The sequence below is a fragment of the Talpa occidentalis genome, unplaced genomic scaffold (assembly GCF_014898055.3).
Source record: "Talpa occidentalis isolate TD23 unplaced genomic scaffold, MPIMG_talOcc4v2.1 talOcc4.2, whole genome shotgun sequence".
Taxonomy (NCBI): domain Eukaryota; kingdom Metazoa; phylum Chordata; class Mammalia; order Eulipotyphla; family Talpidae; genus Talpa; species Talpa occidentalis.
Window position 1 is genome coordinate 72336236 of NW_023602073.1, and position 20503 is coordinate 72356738.

A 20503-nucleotide genomic window follows, 5' to 3' on the forward strand; every position below is an offset into this window, starting at 1 on the left:
AATGTAAAATGTAATTATGACAACTCCATTTATTGCCAGTTTTCTCCAGGCTATCTCAATTAGTTTTTCTTTTTCAGGAAACATTTCAGATTTGACATAAAATAACTTAAGGGTAATATAACATTTAGTTTGTATCTGTCTTACTTTATTTCCACTCATTAACATTTCTACATCATCCTTAATTTTCTTGTCAATGAGCCTCCTCTTTTCACTAAGGTGAGGTAGTCCTAACCCTAGCCATGTAGAAAATCATTGGTGGGAATTTTTAAAAAATTATGTTTCCCCATTCTTCATCAATTATAATTTCCACATGACTTTTATGTATCACTTAGACTGAGAACTATTGACCATTTCTTTTTTTTTTAAAGATTTATTTATTTATACAAGATTGATTGATTGATACAAGCACTGGGTACAGTCAGAAGCCCAGGAGGGTGAGAGAATTCACCAGAGCCAGAGCAGGGAGCAGAGCAGGCAGAAGGACCGAAGTACACTGCTGAGGGGAGCAGCGGGCGGCAGGAGAGGTCTGCACGCCATGGGGAACCCTCCTCCGGTGGGCCGGGGAGCAGCTGGGGATTGAACTGGTGCTGCAGAGGCTGCGGGCAGCTTCACAACCCAGCGCTCAACCGCTGCGCCACTGGGGAGGCCCACTATTGACCATTTCTTAAGTTAGCTTTCTTACTTTGCTGCTAGCCTATGTTTTCTCTCTCTCTCTTATCCTTCTCTACATCTTATTATATTTTTATTATATGTCTGTAACATTCTCATCCAGCCAGTCAACACTTTTTGAGTACCTATTAAAGACAGAGACTAGAAGACACAAAATAACCTGGTGATTAAGCTATCACTTTATATTAATAATTACTTAATTTAGAAAAATTAATTTATTAGCCAGAATCATATCATTCCCTCTTCCCTGTCCCGATTATTCATTTGATAGGAACAAGGTAATATATCCATTCATGCACTAAACACTATCCATTATAGGAGTGGGCATTTCTTTACCTCCTTCTCGTTTATTTACTTTTATAACAGACAATGAAAAATCAGTAGATGGGCCTCCCCGGTGGCGAAGCGGTTGAGCGCTGGGCTGTGAAGCTGCCTGCAGCCTCTGCAGGGCCGGTTCAATTCCCTGCCACCAGCGAGGGTCCCACATGGCGCGCAGACCTCTCCTGCCGCCCGCTGCTCCCCTCAGCAGTGTCCTTCGGTCCTTCAGCCTGTTCTGCTCCCCGCTCTGGCTCTGGTGAATTCTCTCACCCTCCCGTGCTTCTGACTGTACCCAGTGCTTGTGTAAATAAATAAATAAATAAATAAATAAATAAATAAATAAATCTTTAAAAAAGAAAAATCAGTAGATAAGGGAGAAGGGAGAAAATACAAGAGAAGAGTGGCATTTAACAGGCATAATACATTTATTAAGATGTAAATACTAACTATTAAATGTAATACTATTTTTTGCTAATTGCCTTTGCATAATTTATTCTTTTTAAGTATTATTTATAATTTATTTTTTTAAAGAGAGGTGACATGAAGAACAATACTTATATTTTTATTTTCATATTAATTTTACTTGCATCATTTTTCTAGATAAATCATATTTACCATAGATAACAAGGCATAGAGAGAGTAGTTAAATGCATGATTTTAAAATGGAGATTTTTTTTGTAATCAGGGAATTTTAGTTTTTCTAAGTTAAACCATAGTTTAAATATTTTAGGAATATTCAGAGGTCTGCTTAATAGTGAATATATTTGTCCATGTTTTAGACATTCTTTGCACTGTTCCTCATCCTTAGACTATAATTTAAGTTCTTAGTTAGGTGGTAATGACCAGGACCTCTCCTTGAGTGCCCTCATCTTTACCCTTTGCTCCCATATTCTCTTTATCATCACCCACTACATCCTATTTCCCAGGCTAACGTACCCACTCCTCTGTCTCACTGATGTTATTATTCTTTCATCTTTTAAATTTTAACTTTCATGACACTTCCATTTCAAATACTCTAGTGACTACTTCTTACCTAGGCTTATACTATTCTGTCCTAAAAAAACAAAAAAGCTTATTCCAACTTTGTGGTCCTTTAAACAATAGCACTTTATTCCTCACTTGCCTCTCAGATCACTCACCATCTGACTTCTCTCCACTCTCAAGCCCAAAGCCAATTTTTCCAAGATAGCCAGTGTTATCCAATTTGCCAGATCACATAAAGAACACAATGCACTGTAGTTTTGCAGTTTTCAATTTAGAAGATAGAAATGTTGAGCAGTCAAATCTCCCTGAGTGATTCTCTTTACAGAAGGGTACTTGATTTTTTTTTTCATTTTTAATTAATTTTCTTGTTGTTGATATGATTTTTATTACTTCCCAATTATGATTACTGAGGTAATATTGGTTTCCAACACTGTATTTTTCTTAGGGTTTATCAGCTCAGATCTCTACAAATGTTGGTATGTTTTCATACCATGCCTACCACCAAAGCCCCAATAATCCTCCACTATACTCCACTCTGTCACTTCCCCCTTCTGGTTGACTAATTTTGCTATTTTTTGGAGAAACTCATATAATGCTACATCTCCCTCTCCTATGTGTTATAGGTGCTGAAATTCGATGCCTATTTCCAAGAAGATGTTCCAATGTCAACTGAGGAGCATTATAGGATCCGTCAAGTGATTATCTACTACTACCTAGAAGATGATAGCATGTCTATCATAGAGCCCATTGTGGAAAACTCTGGGATCCCTCAAGGCAAATTAATCAAACGTCAACGGCTTGCAAAGAATGACCGTGGAGACCATTACCATTGGAAAGACCTAAATCGAGGGATAAACATTACAGTTTATAGCAAAACTTTCCGCATTGTTGATTGTGACCGATTCACCCAGGTATAGTATATATTTGGAAACTGTGGTGTCTAAAACATCATTCTAATTCATGAAAGGATACATTTCATTTTATTAGGGTAAGGGAAGGACACAGATAATCTAGCCTATATTTATTATGTAAGAGTCAGTTTGGTATTTATGTATATGCTGATATGAGCCAATATTATGTAGTGGCATACAGATATATATACATTTAAATAACATTAAAATCCCATCATAGATGAATCATTTGATAAGAAATTTGTTGACATGCCAGTTCAAGAACAGCACAGGTATCACCCTTAATGGAATGAAAATATGGAACAGGACTTCAACGAGGATGGAACTGGAAAGTAAAGTGAATAAAGTGAGTCAGAAGGAGGAACATAAATACTGCACTGGGCTGGTATTTCTGTTCACTCTAAGCTTTACCAAAGTTTCTAAGTTCTAAGAACAAGGAAGCAACACCCCCCCCAGATGTAAAGCCATCATACAGTCAGTGTCCATAAGTTGCCAGTGACCAAGGGCAACATCCTGATGCTGTGGTGCTGGGTAAGGTTCTGGGACTCTGAATCCCTGAAATTGAATGTGCCTTTCTGGCTGCACATATGTCTGACCACCCGTGCCGAGCACATGTAGAATCTGCTATTTTGAGGCCCACCAAATTATGTCTATTTTCCAGACTGGAGGAATTTCCCCTTTCTCTCTTCTTGCCTTCAGAGATATTCCATTCTCATCTGTACTTCTAGTACAATCTAGAATAACCTCTTCAAAGAGTTTAAACTTTACTAAGATTGGGCCTCCTCTGGTGGCGCTGCGGTTGAGCTCTAGGCTACCCACAGCCTCTGCAGCTCCGGTTCATTCCCCAGCTGCCAGCGAGGGTCCCACAAAATAAATAAATAAATAAATAAATAATGAACTTTACCAAGACACAGAACCTACTCCACTTTAGGAAGCTTCTACATTCCTGCCAAAATCTCTAAAGTAAGGTTAACAAAGGGCCTGGTTATTTATTGGAAGCAACAGAAAGAAACAAAACGCTCATTAAATACCTCATTCAATGAGCCTACTATGTTTAAACATTCTCTCATGAGAGAGGAAGATTTTATTGCTAGTCATTATCTACAACTCAATTGTTAATATATGTTAAGATCATAATATTTTAATATTGAAATGATAGCAGCAACTGCCTAGTAAAACTTTAAATGCTAAGATCACAGCTAGTTGGCACAAAGTTCAATATTAAAATCCAAGTATTTTCTGTATATTAGTTCTGTGTATTTTTTTATTGAATTTTCCAGAAGCAAACCACAATTTCCAAAAGAAACCCAAATTTCAGGTTAATTTCCAGTTTGAGAATGTATACAGATTCCTTGAAATTGTTTTTTCCATCTCTGATGATCATAAAAGATACATTAATGTGGTGCTTTTTAGAGGAAATGTCAAGTTGTATTCAAAGTTATAGTAACTCTGAAAATAGTGTTTTATTTACTCATAATTGGCAAAATAAGCTTCAAGATCATGTCACATCCAGTTATTTTCCTTAACTTTTTAAAAAAGATTTTTATTTATTTTTTAAAGATTTATTTATTTATACAAGAACCGGGGTATAGGCCAGATGTGCGGGAGGGTGAGAGGATTCACCAGAGACAGAGCGGGGAACAGAACAGGCAGACTGACTGACATACACTGCTGAGGGGAGCAGCGGGGCAAGACAGGAGAGGTCTGCAGCACCATTTGAGTATCTCCCAGGCCGGCCAGGATCTAACCCACGCTGCAGAGTCTGCAGACAGCTTCACAGCGCTGCGTTCAATTGCCTGTGCCACCAAGGAGGCCCTTCCTTAACTTTTTCTGATGAGATCTGAGCATTTGATTTATCTTTCCTGTATTGCTAAAGTATTTTCTGATCAAAAATAACCAGTGTGCTATCTTTTCTTTTTTTTGGAGGGGGACGAGTTAATCATATACTAGTTTTAAGTGAGCTGAAAAATGAGGATTTGATTTCAGTTTAACTCCCGTTGTGCTGCTTGTTCCCATAGTTGATATGAATCACACATTGTTTGAAACTATGGTTAGGTTCCAGATGTGCTGAAGTAAGGCATCCTAGACTGTCTTCCTGGGCATCTAACTAAATTTAATGCATCTGAATTGATATTTGGGACCAGTCACGTTACTATTGTACCTTCCAACTAGCCTAGCATATTGTCTAACAATTTTATAATATAGAGTACTTATGGTAATTATCAGTTATTGGCTGTGCTGTAGATTTGGGTCCTTTGGAGTCTTAGTACTGCTAAGACATGTTCAAGATACAAATTAGTGGTTAACTTGTACAATGGAATAGAAATAATTGTTATGCTTATTTTTATACATCAGTTAATTACTTTTAAAAGCTTTAAAAAAGATGAACATTTTAAATTATAAATTATTTAGGAATTTTTGGAAAGTCAAGGAATTGAGTTAAACCCCCCAGAAAAGATGGTTCTTGACCCTTACACTGAACTCCGGAAACAGCCTCTTCGTAAGTATGTCACCCCATCGGACTTCGATCAACTCAAGCAGTTTCTCACCTTTGACAAACAAGTAAGTGAAGTAGACATCTCAGAAGTTTACTCATTTCCAAACATGTTACATGTTTATTGTTAGCAAGCTCTATTGGTGGTTGTGTGTTTTGAAACATTTTATCTATAATTTAGCTTTTCATCTAGAGTTAGAGACATAAGAGTGTCTTGAGTTTCTTATTGAAGAACTAAAGAGTATTGTGGGGTTAAGTCTTGGGGGTTCCACCAAACATTTAAATCTAAAAACAATTTCTAAGCTGCATCTGCTTCCCACTTAACATTTTCAACCAACTACTTTTTCTCCAAGTATGAGTTAATCTCATAAAATCCTTTGGGAAACCTTAAATGAATTATTGGAAAATTTCAATGTTATTGAATATATGTAAGTTTCTGTTAAAATAGTAATTTCACAGAAATCCCATTGCAGATGCTTCCTTTTTTAAATTTTGCATTAATTTATGAGTACAGAATGTTCTGGGTATTTTCCAACTCTGTTCCAATGTTCATATCCTCTCCCTGTGGGCTGGTACGTAGAAGCAGATTTGAGTCTTCTTTCTGTACTAAAGGAAAAGAGAGCAGGGGAGATCACCCTTAATGCTTCTTTGCTGTTCTTTTGCTCTCAAAAATCTGATCCTTTTTTAGTTCAGAAAAAATTTACCTACCACTAACAAAGTCTTTTAAGGACATTATGTGAATCATATATGTATTAATTATTATTATGTATCTAAATAATGTGTTGTTGATAGTGTTGCTAGAAGATGTGTGTTGATGAATCTTTGAAAAGTCAATAAGTGAAAATTCTTTTGTTTTTATATATGAACCACTCATGTTACTTTTATTAATGCATAGAAGTCACTGTATAAAGGACCCAATGTTCTTTAATTTAGCTTCTCCTTCACTAATATGTTGGATCAAAGTGAATTTTTCTCAGCACAAATGTATAAGCCTATTAGTTAATACTTTCCAGCTGTTAACATCTGACTTATAAATTTCAGATATTTCTGTATCTTCAGTGAATATTTCTTCCTTTTTTATTTAACCACAGAGATTACTTCATAGTCTAACTAATCTTTTCATTATTGTCAGATATATAAATGCCAAAGTAGCCTAGTTAAACTCTCTACTTGTAGGATTCTTAAGACACTATTTTGGATTTCTCAAAGGTTCTTCGATTCTATGCAATCTGGGATGATACAGACAGCATGTTTGGTGAATGTCGGACCTACATTATTCATTACTATCTCATGGATAATACGGTGGAAATTAGAGAGGTCCATGAACGAAATGATGGGCGAGATCCCTTCCCACTCCTGGTGAACCGCCAGCGCTTGCCTAAGGTTTTAGTGGAAAATGCAAGTATGTTAGACTTAGTCTATTCTCTGTTAATCGGGACCTTTTTGGGAACACAAAAGAGCTACTTAATCAATGTAGTCATTCCTTTTATACTTGGGAGACTTGTGCTGTGTTCTCCTAGGTATTTAAAAAGTGGCTTTTTCCCACAATTTCCCTCCTTTACTTGTTGGTTAGTCCAGGCTTGCCTCCAAAATGGTCTAGTGGAGATGACTGATACCCAAAGCAAGGAAACAAAATCAAAACAGCAGTGGAAGATTTGTTAAAAATATGGAAGAGCAAGACTTCTGAATTGAAGCAACTTAATATCAGATTTGTTTTCATTCAAAGATGTAACTTACCACTTACATGCTTTCCTGACTTTGCCTTTCACCTCAATTATTGCCTAAAACTGGAATTTTCTATGTGGGATTGCTTAATAGTGAAAAAGATATGCCTGTGATTCATAGAACTTCATTGTGTCGACCCCTGCTCTTTCTTTGCTGGTATAAAATAACCTAGCACAGAGAATCAATAAAAGTTTATTAATTTGAAAAAAAGGCATATGAAGTGAAAAGGAAGAAATAAAATAACCTAGTGGATTAGAAAGTGAGATTCAACAAAATGCAGCTGATACTTGGCATCCATCAATATTTCCCTGAGATAAGTAGGCTTATTTAATTATTGATTTAGTAGTTTTAAGAATTTTCTCTTACGAAAATTATCTTGGTCACAAGTACTGACATCTCTCGGGCTTAGGTGTCTGCCAGTAGTCTACGTTCATTGATTTTTTTTTTCTTTTTACTTTATCCTTTGGAACTAGGAGATAAGAAATTCCAAATATTGAGCAAGAGGCTTGTCTTAGAGCTTATAAACAAATTGAGATTAGAAGTTATAAATAAATTGGCAGTCTAAAGGCTAACTTCAACCTGCTCACATGCATTGCTTGGCCTGCAAGTATTTTTTTTAATGCAACATTTTTTGGGACAAGAAGTTGAAGATTTCCATCATAGAGCACATGAGCTACAAAAAAAAAGTGGTAAAGGTACATTTTCATAAACATGAAGTAGCTAAAATATATATATATATATGCAAATGGATGCTTCTTTAAACCATAGTCTCATGTAGAAAAAGGAAAATGAGATGTATATGAAAGTAACATCTACATAAAATGCACACAAACAGCATACATGGTACCTGTATAATAAATGAATTACCCAATAGAATCTTTGCACAGAAGGGAGGTAAGAATGAGATTAGGAGAAGAGTAAAAGGAAGTTAAAAACTGGCATTTTAAAATTAAGAGAGTTAACTTTAAAAGTCTCTTTTTTTGAGAAAGGAGACTAATTGCTATTAGAGCTTGTATTTTTAGGTAACAACAACTGAATGCACGTCCTTCTTCAACATGGTCTGCCTGGTGACGCCCATATTCTTATACTTAGTTCCTATAGAAACTTCTTAGAGTTCTATGACACTGTAACTAATGTACTAATTTTGCCTTTCCAGATGCTTAAATAACCTGAAGTTCCTGCCATCTGGAGCTGACAAACATTAGATATATAGTAGTTAAAAGAAAAAAATAGAAATGTATTCAAGGTGGTGTGAAAACTGTCACTAAAACCAAATTCTTAAAATCTCAGGTTCCATGTTTGACTCTGCCTTATCAATGTGGCATCATTCTTTTCTATAATTCTCCAAATTTAAAAATATTTCATTATATGTATAGGGAGAGATAGTCTGTGACACATGGAGGCTTCTTGTAAGAGGTAGGAAATGTATCTTTTGTGAAAATTTTTGTTAGTCATGCAGTGGCAGGACAGAAAAGGCTAAACTTGTACTATCTAATTAAACCTTTAACTAGAAAGAACTGTGGTGGTAAAGAGGTGGCATTTATCCAGTGGGTGATTGTTATTAAATTCAATTAAATAAGACCTAAATGTCTACTGTGGGAACTATTTCATAGGGAATTACTGTGGAGGAATAAATGAAAATGTATCTCCCAGACCTGGAATCCCTATCATTCTGTCAATTTTAGTAGCAGTAGAGGAAAGTCAGATAAATACTCAAAGCTGTTAAACAATAATGAAAGGGTCCAGGTTATCTGGTTATGCAATTTACTATGTCATGTAGACAAAATTTCAGAAGAAGAAATGTAAGTTCAAAAGACTTAAGAAAGTTCTATAGAAAAGCTGGTATTAAATCCAGAGTTAGAATAATAAAGAACAAAGGAAAAGAGCACTTTAGAGAGAACAAGAAAAAAATACATAAAGTAAATAAAACAAAATCCACTGAAAACAGTTGCCAACAGTGGCATCTACTTTCTATTTCTGGTTCAGTAAAGGCCAAAAAAAAAAAAAATCATTTCTTTCATTAATTGCTAGATCAAAAGGACAATGAACATATATAAAATTTGAACAATGTAAGTGTAATATTGATTTAATAATATGTATATGCAGCAATATCTGGAGAATTCCCAGTCTTTTCAAGCACAAATTGAATACTTATTAAAACTCATTTGTCTTAACAAATTTTAAAGTCTAGTTATCATATACCATTATCAGATATTAACACAATTAAGGTAGGAGTCACTTTTGGAAATATAGCTCAAAAAAAATCTCATGTATTTACAACTTGAAAAACACATTTCTAGGGGCCTTCCTAGTGGCTCAGAGGTTAAAGTCACAGCACTATCAAGCTATCACCAGCTACTGCAGCACAAAAAGAAAAAAACACATTTCTAAATAATCTGAGTTAAAAAAAATTCTGAGAACTAAATGATAGCCAAAATTCCCTCAGAACTTTTAGATATATCTAAAGTAACACTTTGGGAGGATATTTATAGCTATAAAGGCTTATTTGAAAAAGAAAAAATGGCCTCCCTGGGGCGGAAGTGTTTAAGCACAGCACTGGGAAGCAATCTGCAGCCTCTGCATCATGAGTTCCATCCCCTAGCCTGCCAGGGAGCTACCCACAGGGTGCAGCAGACCTCTCCTGACTCACCCCACTGCTCCCCTCAGCAGTGTATGTCAGTCAATCTGCCTTTTCTCTTCCCCACTCTGTCTCTGGTGAGTCCTCTCACCCCCCCCCCACCCCAACACACACACCTCTGGCCTGTATCCCAACTCTTGTATGCATAAATAAATAAATCTTTTAAAAAAGAAAAAGAAAAAATACTAAAAGTCTAAAAAGGCATTTTTCTTTTAAAGTTAAAGAAGGAATGATAAAATAAATCTAGAGAAATTGAAAGGAAGTAAATTATAAAATAAAATCCTCAAAATAATGGAATTGAAAACAAAAGTAAAGAGTAGATTTCCATATTAAAAGTTGTTTCTTTGTAAGGACTAATAAAATGACAAGCCATTGACAAGATTTATCAAGGGAGAAAAGAAAGAAGGCATACATGTACAATATTAAATATAGAAAGAGGAGCTGTATTTTTAAATTAATAGGTATTAAACAGAAAATAAGAGACTAATACCAAGAACTTTATGCCACTAAATTTGAAAATTTAGATGAAATGAGTAAATTTTTAAAAATTAACTTAAGAAGAAATAGAAACCAGCTGTTTTTAATTATTAAAATAGTATCAGTTAAAAAGTCTTCCACAAATTAAACACCAGGTCCAGAAAATTTTCCAGATGAGTTTTGGTAAACATTTAAAGACAGATAGTTCTAAGCTGAACACAAATTCAGTGAAAAAGAAAAGAAACAATTCGTTCATTTAAAAAGACGAGTAAAACCAAAAGCACCAAGAGAAACTCAATCCATTTCACTTATGAACATATATGCAACTAAACAAAATGTCAGTAAAAGAAATTCAAAAGTATGCAAAAAACAATTGTTGAACAAACAAAGCTGAATGGCTAGACAGTGCATGTGCACGCACAAATGCGATACTCACACACACACACACACACACACACACACACTCTCCCCAGATCTCCTGGCACATTGTTTACTAAGGAAAATTCATGGAGTTAGAGATGTGTCCCCCTTTGCCCATCACTTCCTGAGGCAACTCAAAGGGATCTTGTAGGGTAGACACTGGGAGAAGGTTTGGAGGCTTAAAAAATGCTTAACTGGGAAAATACCAGCTCTTCTTTTTGTGTGATTAACCTGCCTTCCTATTTTCCCATCTTGGCAATTATCAACTAGAAGAATACCTGTGTACCTGTCATGCTCCCTGTGATTGGGATTCTGGGGCCAAACTTTGTGGTTACAGGTAGGCAATGTGGCACTTTACCAGAATATAGCTACAGAGAAACCATCTTAAGCAAATCAACTCTTAGTTTTAATAAAATATGGGACAAAATTGGATTTACTCCCAAAATGCAAGGTTGATTCTACATTTGAAAATCTATTGATTTTCCAGATTTCTGTACTCTCTGTCCCTTACACTTCCTTCAGGACTAGCTCAGACTATTCTATTAGCAGTGATCACAATTGTTTAGTACCTATCCCCCTAAACAGTGTTTTTTCCAAATAGTCTGGAATTCTGGAATTGTGTCTGTATTGTTAATGTCATCTCAGCGTTTAACAGTGCACCTAGTAATGAGAGATGTGCTCACTAATAATTTGTTGGATGAGTGAATAAATGGATGGGAAATTAAGCTAGGTGACTTGGATCCATCCCTCTTGTCTGCTTTGTAGAAGGACATTTATTCGTTCCTCCTGTAGTGATTTCTTCTAAGCACTAATTCTTCTAAGTGACCTTTAGTGATCATTTGAGCTGAATATGGAAGAGAGACTTTATGAAAACCATATGGGATATTATTTATGTGTCCTGTCAACAGATGGAAACGCTGTACCATATGTTCTGCTGGAAATGTAGAAGAGTCCCTGGCCCTTGACCAGATCAAAAGACTGTACTCTCTCAGCTTCTCAAGAATGCCTGGCTGTTGTGTGTCATTATCTGCCCATCTTCATTCCTTTCTCTTACTCCTCTGTCCTATATTAGAGAACTTCCCTCAGTGTGTGCTGGAAATCTCTGATAAAGAGGTGTTGGAATGGTATACTGCCAAAGACTTCATTGTTGGGAAACCTCTCACCATCCTTGGGAGAACATTCTTCATTTATGACTGTGACCCATTCACGCGACAGTATTACAAAGAAAAATTTGGTATCTCGGATTTACCTTGTATTGATGTGAGCAAGAAGGAACCACCTCCTGTAAAACAGGTAATGGAACACTTGTTCTAAGTCTAGTGAGAGAATTAATCTTTTGATGGAGAAATTTAAGGGGAAAAAGCAAAAACTCTGATGTGAATACCCAATTAAAAATGGCAAACGAAATAGAATGGCATATGAAATAGAGCAGTTCACAAAAGAAGAAATACAAATGACTTATGAGCATAGAAAATGACCTTCAATCTAACTGATAATCAAAGACAGGGGAGTAAAATTAATGAGGTTATAGATCTGTTTGATTTAATGACTCTCAATAGTCAATGTTTGCCCTGGTGTGAAGAAAAGGGCATTTTCATATGTTGTCAATAGGAGAGTCAATAAGAAAAACCTTCCTGAAGGGCAGATTGTCATCACTTTTAATTTTTTCAAAATATTACATTCATACTTACCTAGAAAACCTGGTTTAGGAACTACAAAAAGGTATGTGTGAATGTATATTATAGCATTATTTATTATAAAGTGTAAGGAGGATGGCAAAAGAAATTATCAAATATCCATTTCATACCATTAGGCAGCTACAAGACTGGTTAAGAAGAAAAAAGAGAGAAAATAAATCTGTGCATATTAATATGAAAAATTGTCCATAACATTTTTAAGTGAATGTGTATACATGACATGATGCTATTTTTGTAAATTACTGCATGGAATGTCTGTTTTTCTTACTGAGAAAAAGACCTGAAATAATATCCACCCATACTGTTAACAGTGGTTAACAGTCAACATGTGGGAATGGGGTGAAGGGGGTAGGGAAAGAAGTGGTAGATGAACAAGAGAGCTTTTTGTACTATTCGGTGTAGTTTTAATTTCATTTTTATACCAAGCCTTGTCTTATTTTTATAGTATTTTTAAATTTTTGATTTCAAAAATCTCATAAGATTCCAGACCCCTGCACAGTTCATTATTCCTATCAAACCCGTTCACTTAAAAATTGATTGGGAGGAAAACAAAAACTAACTAATTGACAGTGTTGGGAAATGGCTTTCTATCATTGTATAGCTTTTCTTAAAATCACACTGAACCACAAAATTCAATTCTTTGCACCACAAAAGTCCCTGCTCTCTGAGAGTAAGTACATGGTGCTTTTAATGCACTGAAATAGTAATCCAATAATCTTGAGCCTTGAGAATTTTAGCCAAGTCACATATTTTAGTGTTTCAAATGAGAACTGCATGTTTTAAAAAGCATACATTATACATCAAATTCAAGAAGTATCTGAAATATAATTTCATGGACTGAATGCATAGATGCTTGTTATACTTTTGCCTATTCCCCGTGATTAAATAGGGTATTAGTACCAGAGGCTCGTCTTTATATTGCCACTGTGTGTATAAAATAATGTCACTGGGCTCTTTTCTCAAAAGAAAGACATGAATAATGGATGGAATTATTGAATTCCTCCAGCCCAGACCCATGCCGTTCTTCCATCTGCTGCCCGTACTACCTCCACTTAGCTTCAGTTATCCTAAGTTATCTTGTGTTTATACTAATACAGTATCCTACTTTCCTGGGCTTTTCGTGATGTTCTTTCACCTGCTTAAAGTACTTTTCCATTATTTCTTTATATGTCTCTTTCTCAATCCTTCGAGACTTAGTCTAAGTCTCCTCTTTTCTAAGAAGACTTCTAAAGTTCTAGGCAGGGTTGACCATCTTTCCTGTGTTCCTGGGGGGGATGTGTGTGTGTGTGTGTGTGTGTGTATGTATATACACACAGTGTAACTTGGGCAGTCCCATGGATGGGACTGCACAGTATCAACTTTGGTTCATGGCAGTTTTGTTAGATATCACTCATAGCGTACTAAAATTCAAATCTTTCTCTGTCATTTTTTATGAAATGTTGGTTCTAAAAGACTTGTCTAACATATCACTTGACTTTGTATTGTAAAGTACAGGATGGGTCTATTAAATGTAAAACATTCTTACAAAAAGGGGTCTTATCTAGTCAAGAGGTGGGATAGAGATTGCAACTTGGTGGTGCACTCTTCTTACTGGAAATGAGTAGGAGCACCCTACTTACCAAACAGCAAAAACTTTTAGCTCTCTTTAGTCATTGCATGTCAATCATTTAAACCTTGAGCTATGAAGTTGGAAAGCAGGAATAGGAGACCATGGCGGGGTCTAGAGGGATAAAGCTAAAGTCAATCCAGTGGTCAAGGATGGAAGCAGATATGAAGGGAATATATTCAATATCAGAATCATGACAACCATAGGCCCGGTTAATTTGCTAGATCAGGAATAAGTTAGCATAGTTCCAATGGCCAGATATATCTTATCTCAGGCTGGCTCCATCTGGAGACATGCTGGTAGAAAACGGGAAGACTCCAGGACTAGGAGAGCTAATCTGCTGTGGAGCTGGTCTCTGAAAACAATATCTGAAGGATTATGGACCTCTGACTCCATGTGTCCTTGCTTTGTTAAGATAGGTGGGCAGAAATTCTAGTGGAAGGATCATCTGAGCAGGAGTATCTAGAACTGATAATGTATTTAGTCAGAGGAGTGGCTCACCTGGCTTAGAACACGACCCAAGTAGCAGCTTGGAGTATGAGCAGCAAGGTGCCAGGACCCCAAGGCATATAGGCTGATATTTTGGGAAGGTCTTCATTCTAAGCAGGGGATATGAGGTGCCATTCAGGAAAAACAGGTAGAAACCTGTTGAAACATAAAAGGAATTTGAAAGGATGTTACTCAGAGGCTTACCTCCCAGTTTCAAAAATCCCTCAACCTCCACCCCATCCCCCAAACAGGCTGCTTTCATTGAGTGATAGTTCTAGTATAAAGCAAGTTTAGGTGCCACCACTGTGTATTTCTGCCTAGCCTCCAGACTACCTCCAATGTTAGCTGGTCATGTCTCACCCAAAGTCCCTTTGTGGCAACTTGCATATTCATTGAATAGTGGTTTTGCTTTTAGAGCAAATTAGGTCATTGTCCATCTACTGGATCCATGTCTTGATGATTACATTAACTACAGCTCCAGGAAGTAGTTAAGGGGTCAGTGTTCCAAGCACTGTACCTTAGATGACCATGGCAGCCACTGGTTTTTGAGGAAATACCCAACTTGTGACAGATGTATGGACATTAATATTTAGAGTCCTATTTGAATGAGGTCAGGAGGCTAGAAAGGGTTCCCATACTTGTATAAATCATCAGACTATGGAGCCCAACATCAAATGACAGATATAAGATGCCCTGCATCTCCCACTGCTTCTACCTTCAGTGGAACTGAAAGAGAGGTCCTCAGGGGTAACTTAGGGGGCTGTTTTTCTTGGATTCCAGAAGTGCACATGGATCTCACCATGAACACCCTCTCCAATCTGTACTTTCTTCTGTTGTTTTGTTTTCAAATAAATCCTCTTTGTGGTTGGAATTACTGACTGCTTTTATTTGAGGTCAACAGAAGCTATCAGGGATCACATAGACTGACTTGTTGATGTGCCTGAATACAGTACATAAAAAGATTTGGAGAAGGTAACTACAAGTGAAAAGTATGATACAAGTTGAGTTTTCTGTGAAACCATAACAAAAAGGAGTTACAGAAAAAGAATTCTGCTGTAGTCTGCCTAACATTGGTGAGACAGAGGAAAAACTAAAGTTTTAGGGAAAACAAATGCTAGCATCCTAGAGTGATGCTTTTAGCTCCTCATAAAACCTGAATGAAAAATTTAAGTTCACCTTATACTTTCATGTAACTCACCAAATTTACCTTCTGCATTTGAAATTTGCTTTGGTTTCTTGAGTTTGGCCTTTCACAAAGAAGGGAGAGTCCTGTGAGGACACAGTGTGAATTCCTGGTAAGATATGGCTGTCAGCTCTGCTTAGTGAGAGAAAATCAAGAAATAAAAATGCTAGAAAATGTAAACATTAATATACAGAAACCTCATTTGCATGGGGTCAGAAGGTGAGAAGAGAGTTGTCATCAGCTCACTCTATAGAATCCAAACAGAAGTGATGCTGCTTTGCTGCCCTAGTGGAGGAGGAAGAGACTCTTTCCCAAGCAACAGTTCAACCGATGAGAATACCCTTCCCAACTTCATAAAGCTCTCGTTTTTTTCTTCTGGGGAAATGTGCGTATATTTCTCCATGAAACTGCACTTTCCAACTGCTTTTAGGTGATGTTTATGAATAAACCCATTTTGCTGGTAAAATAATTGGTTGCTTATTTTTCGAGGTCAACAGAAATACAGAGGTAAATATGAAAAAAAAAAAAAAAAAAAGTAGCTTGAACTCAGTCCAGACCACCTCTTCCAGAATTCTAACAGATACACATACACATTTTGGGTGAGCTGAGAAAAGTTGCCAGATCTGCCAGGCTGAGGCCCACACCCTCAGCCCAAAGTTATAGGCAGATCCATGGGCTTCACTGGGCAAGGAACAATGCAAGGGCAGGAATGGGGACCTGGAGTAGGGCCAGTCCCTGCTTTGGCAGTAAAGGGTAAATGCACATCAGCAATAGTTTCAGTCTAGCTCTGGCGGTTACTTTGGAGCATCATTTGTCATTTCTTTGACCACTTAGAGTGATCACCATGTAAAATCCATAAATACAGACAGGTTATTCCATGTTTTTTTTCTGACATTTGTATATATAGAAATTGCTTTTGAAAAAATGTATTCTAGATTTTTTTCAAAGAAACTTTGTTACCTTTAATGTAATTTTAACACAAATACCTGTTTTCTTGCTTTCTTCATTCTTCAGGAATTACCTCCCTATAATGGCTATGGATTAGTTGAAGACTCTGCTCAGAATTGCTTTGTTCTTATTCCAAAAGCTCCAAAAAAAGATGTTATTAAACTGCTGGTGAATGATAACAAGGTTCTTCGTTATTTGGCTGCACTGGTGAGGATAATTTTAATTTTAAGATTCTGTACTTAAGACTATGCACAGGTATTCATTTTGTCTGTAAGCTGTAGAGTCAGAGCTGTCAGAGTTATGTGTTTACTTTAGAAGCATTGGCAGGTCAGATAGTAGTAAGTATGGTGCCCCTGAACCAAGACCTATCTCAAGTCCTATCCTCCCCCTAAATCTTTCATAGATGGTTAATCTCTCCCATTACCCTCAAATTTGGCCACACCTTTTTTTTTTGGCCTTTTTTATTTAGCAATTGTGAATCTTACATATTTAAATTATTTGTATATTTGTATGCCTTTCCCATGTGCTATGCTTTCCTTGAGGGCAGGAACTATGTCTCACAAATTTTTTAGTATTACTTAGGATATCTAGCTTGATGCATCTCATAGTTATTAAATGTGATATATGCAACCATACCAATTTAATAGCTGTTGCCTTTAAGAGCACATATATAGTTAATGGTTAAGAGCATGGAGTTGGAAATAGACATAAATTCTAATGCTGAATATGCCACTCACTAGCTGGATTACCTGATAGGATTGAAAGTATGATATCTTTAAAATAGGGGAAAACTAAGTAGAAATAGGAATATAAGCATTTTATTTAGAAATATGGACAAAAATAAGAAATATGGAAGTAGGTTATTTCTGGGAATAGAAATTGTGAGTGGAGAGGGATGGGTAGGTGATTTTTCAAACTATAAATGTATCAGAAAATTTTTAAATAAAAACATGATTGACTGACATATTTTAGAAAAATATTGAACAAAACTTAAAAAGAAATGAGTTCAAACAAACTCTAGGCCAACTAGAACACTCCGTACCCTATGAATTCTGATTAATGAAGATTTTGCATCACTGTTAAGTTCTTTGAGTTACCATTAAAATTCAAGATACTTAATAAATTTTTGATATAGTAACTACAAACTCCTTAAGGGCAAGATCATGTCTTTCTAGATTTTATAGGTTCAATAAAGTTTGAATTAGTGAATTAATTTATTTAAACATATTTACAAATGTACTCTCTAATAGTTGGTAATATGATATTATGCCATTTTATGTTTCAAAACATAAGAATCAGAGAGGCTAATTGACTTGCTCCAGTTCTCAATGATGCTAAGGCAGAGGCAGCGCCAGAATTAAGCCTTTTGACTATTTACCCAGCATTCCTTTGATCAAGAACCAATATAATGCTTAGGCTATGAAAAGGGCATAGGACTGGCATGAGTTTATAAATTATGATTGTAAACTACCTTCCATACCTAAAAATCCTAGAAAAGTTATTCTATAATCAATTGTAAAAATTGCTACTAATTATGTTAGATATTGCTAAATAAGGAGAAAGAATACATTGTATTCACAGCTTTCTTCTATGTGTGCAAATAGCATGGGCAAATGTGATCTGTACAAAAGGGTGAAGAGTTGGTGGTAGAGGACTTCTGTTTCTGACAATGATAAACTAGATAATTTGAATTAACCCTCTTGCTTAGGACAACAACTGGAGAGAGAGAGAGAGTGTGTGTGTGTGTGAGTGTGTGTGCACGCACACACACTGCATGTATACTACTACTTGAAGGTGCTGAATAACAAGTTGTAAAGACTCACTGAGCAAGAAGCAGGAGACTACTGAAGGCCAATGAAATGAGCCTGGCAAATGGAACTATTTTTCCCTTGGAATTATTTGCTGATTCTAGAAGAAGTACCCGTGAAGGGAAACATTGCAAACTAGGGTCTATCAAGGACAAACCTTAGTAAACTCTTTGTGCTTTAGTACACATATGGCTAATCCTTGAAAGGACTATTTGTCTGACTTTGAAATATCTAAGTCCTGAATTATCTCAGTTCCAGAATCAGGTTAAAATAATCTGGAAGAGTAATACCCCCATGTGTCTAGCAGATGCAAATATAAATTCTCTAAAGATAGCATCACCATAGATTTCAAATTATTTCTGTAAACAATTTAAGAAATACAATGTATGTTACTTGTTCAAAAAAAAAAAAAAAAACTATTATACAATGTCCAGACACAGGGCATTGAAGGAAAGGGAATAGAAACAATAGACAATAGAAGTAGATTCATAAGGGTTTCGAATACTGGTTTAATCAAAGTCAGACTTTAAAAGTGTATTTAATTTGGTCCTTCTGCCTGCTCTGCTCCCCGCTCTGGCTCTGGTGAATTCTCTCGCCCTCCCGCGCTTCTGACTGTACCCAGTGCATGTATAAACAAAACAAACAAAGAAACCAGCAAACAAATAAATAAAGCATGCCTCTATAAAAAAAAAAAAAAAAAAAAAAAAAAAAAGTGTATTTAATTTGTTTAAGGAGATAAAGGCAGAATTGAGAATTTCAGCAGAGAACTAAAAGCTAAAAAGGATTTCAGCTTTGAAAGATTATCATAGTAATGGAATTAAAGAGAAATTAGGTGCAGAAAAGTATTTGATAAAATTTATCTATTATGGTTTTAAAATAAAACTCTTCGTAAATAGAGCATAAAAGAGAATTTCCTTTGTCTGATAAAGGATATCTACCAAAAATCTGCAAGCGGCACGCTTAGTGGTGAAATGTTGAAAGTGATTTCTCTGAGATTAGGAACAAGGCAAAACGGCTCTCTATCCCTCTTCTAGTCATCATTGTGCTGGAGGTCCTAGCTAGAGCATAAAATAATAAGAGAAATCAAAGGAATAGGAATTGAAAGGATGAAATAAAACTGTCACTTTTTAAAATGAGTGATTGTATATATAGAAAATCAAATAGAATCTACATTATATATTGGTAAAGTTAATGTATAAATGGCAACATACAAAAAGTGAAGTCAGAAAAATGCCATTTATCAAAGCATCAAAAATATTACATTTTTAGTAATAAATCAAACAAAAGGTGTGTTGTAACTAAAATGTTATTGAGAGAAATGAAAAAAGACCAAAATAAATGAAGGAATACAATGTATTCATTGGCTAGAAAACTCAACATTATAAAGATATTCACCCCAAACTGATCTATGGTTTCAGAATATTGTAATTACGGGTGATATTGGTACAAAGATAGAAAATTGACCAATGGAATAAAATCAACACTTAAGCTATATGACAAACATGGTACTGCAGAGGGACTGACAAAGGAAAGTCTTTTCAATAAATGATACCGGAACAATTAAAACATCCCTATGGGGAAAAAAGAAAAAAGTTGCCCACTAAAAATAGAAGTCAGTTTTGACTGGATTGAAGATTTAAATGTGAAAGACCAAACTATAAAATTTCTTAATGGTAATAAAATGTATCTGTAAAATTAAGTTAGCTGTAGCAGGGAAATTTTTTTTAGTGTGATACAAAAAGCAGTGCTTGTTTTAAAAACTGATAGTGAGAAAACCTTTGAGGAGAACCAGGATTTTCATAGTTTCAGATTATCTTCCTCAAGATATTTAACTGCAAAGGTGAAGGTGGTAGTTTACAGGGGAGAAACCCATCAGACATCTTAACCAAGTGATCAAGGGCAACATCACACATGACATACACTGATACTGTGAACCCCTTATCTGGCTGAGAAGGTAGGATACCTTTTCTGTAGTATTTTGCCAAAGATGCTAAAATGAGCTGCATGAAGGATAGTCAACAAAAGAATTGCCCAGTACATTTCAAAAGTGTCCAAGTCATTAAAGTTAGAGGCAGACTGAGAAGCTCACAGATTGTAGATTAAACAGTAATAAGGACTAAATGTATAGCTTCCTGA

General features: G+C 35.8%; 1 protein-coding gene across 1 annotated transcript in view; it reads left to right on the forward strand.

The window, feature by feature from the left end:
• The window catches only part of EFHC1 (EF-hand domain containing 1), a 44634-nt gene that overhangs the window by 8259 nt on the left and 15872 nt on the right, over positions 1-20503 (forward strand). Inside the window, exons 3-7 of the mRNA XM_037519862.2 lie at positions 2595-2882; positions 5295-5444; positions 6586-6778; positions 11709-11929; positions 16626-16766. Of these exons, the coding sequence (XP_037375759.1) occupies positions 2595-2882; positions 5295-5444; positions 6586-6778; positions 11709-11929; positions 16626-16766 (993 nt within the window). The remainder of the gene's footprint in view (positions 1-2594; positions 2883-5294; positions 5445-6585; positions 6779-11708; positions 11930-16625; positions 16767-20503) is intronic.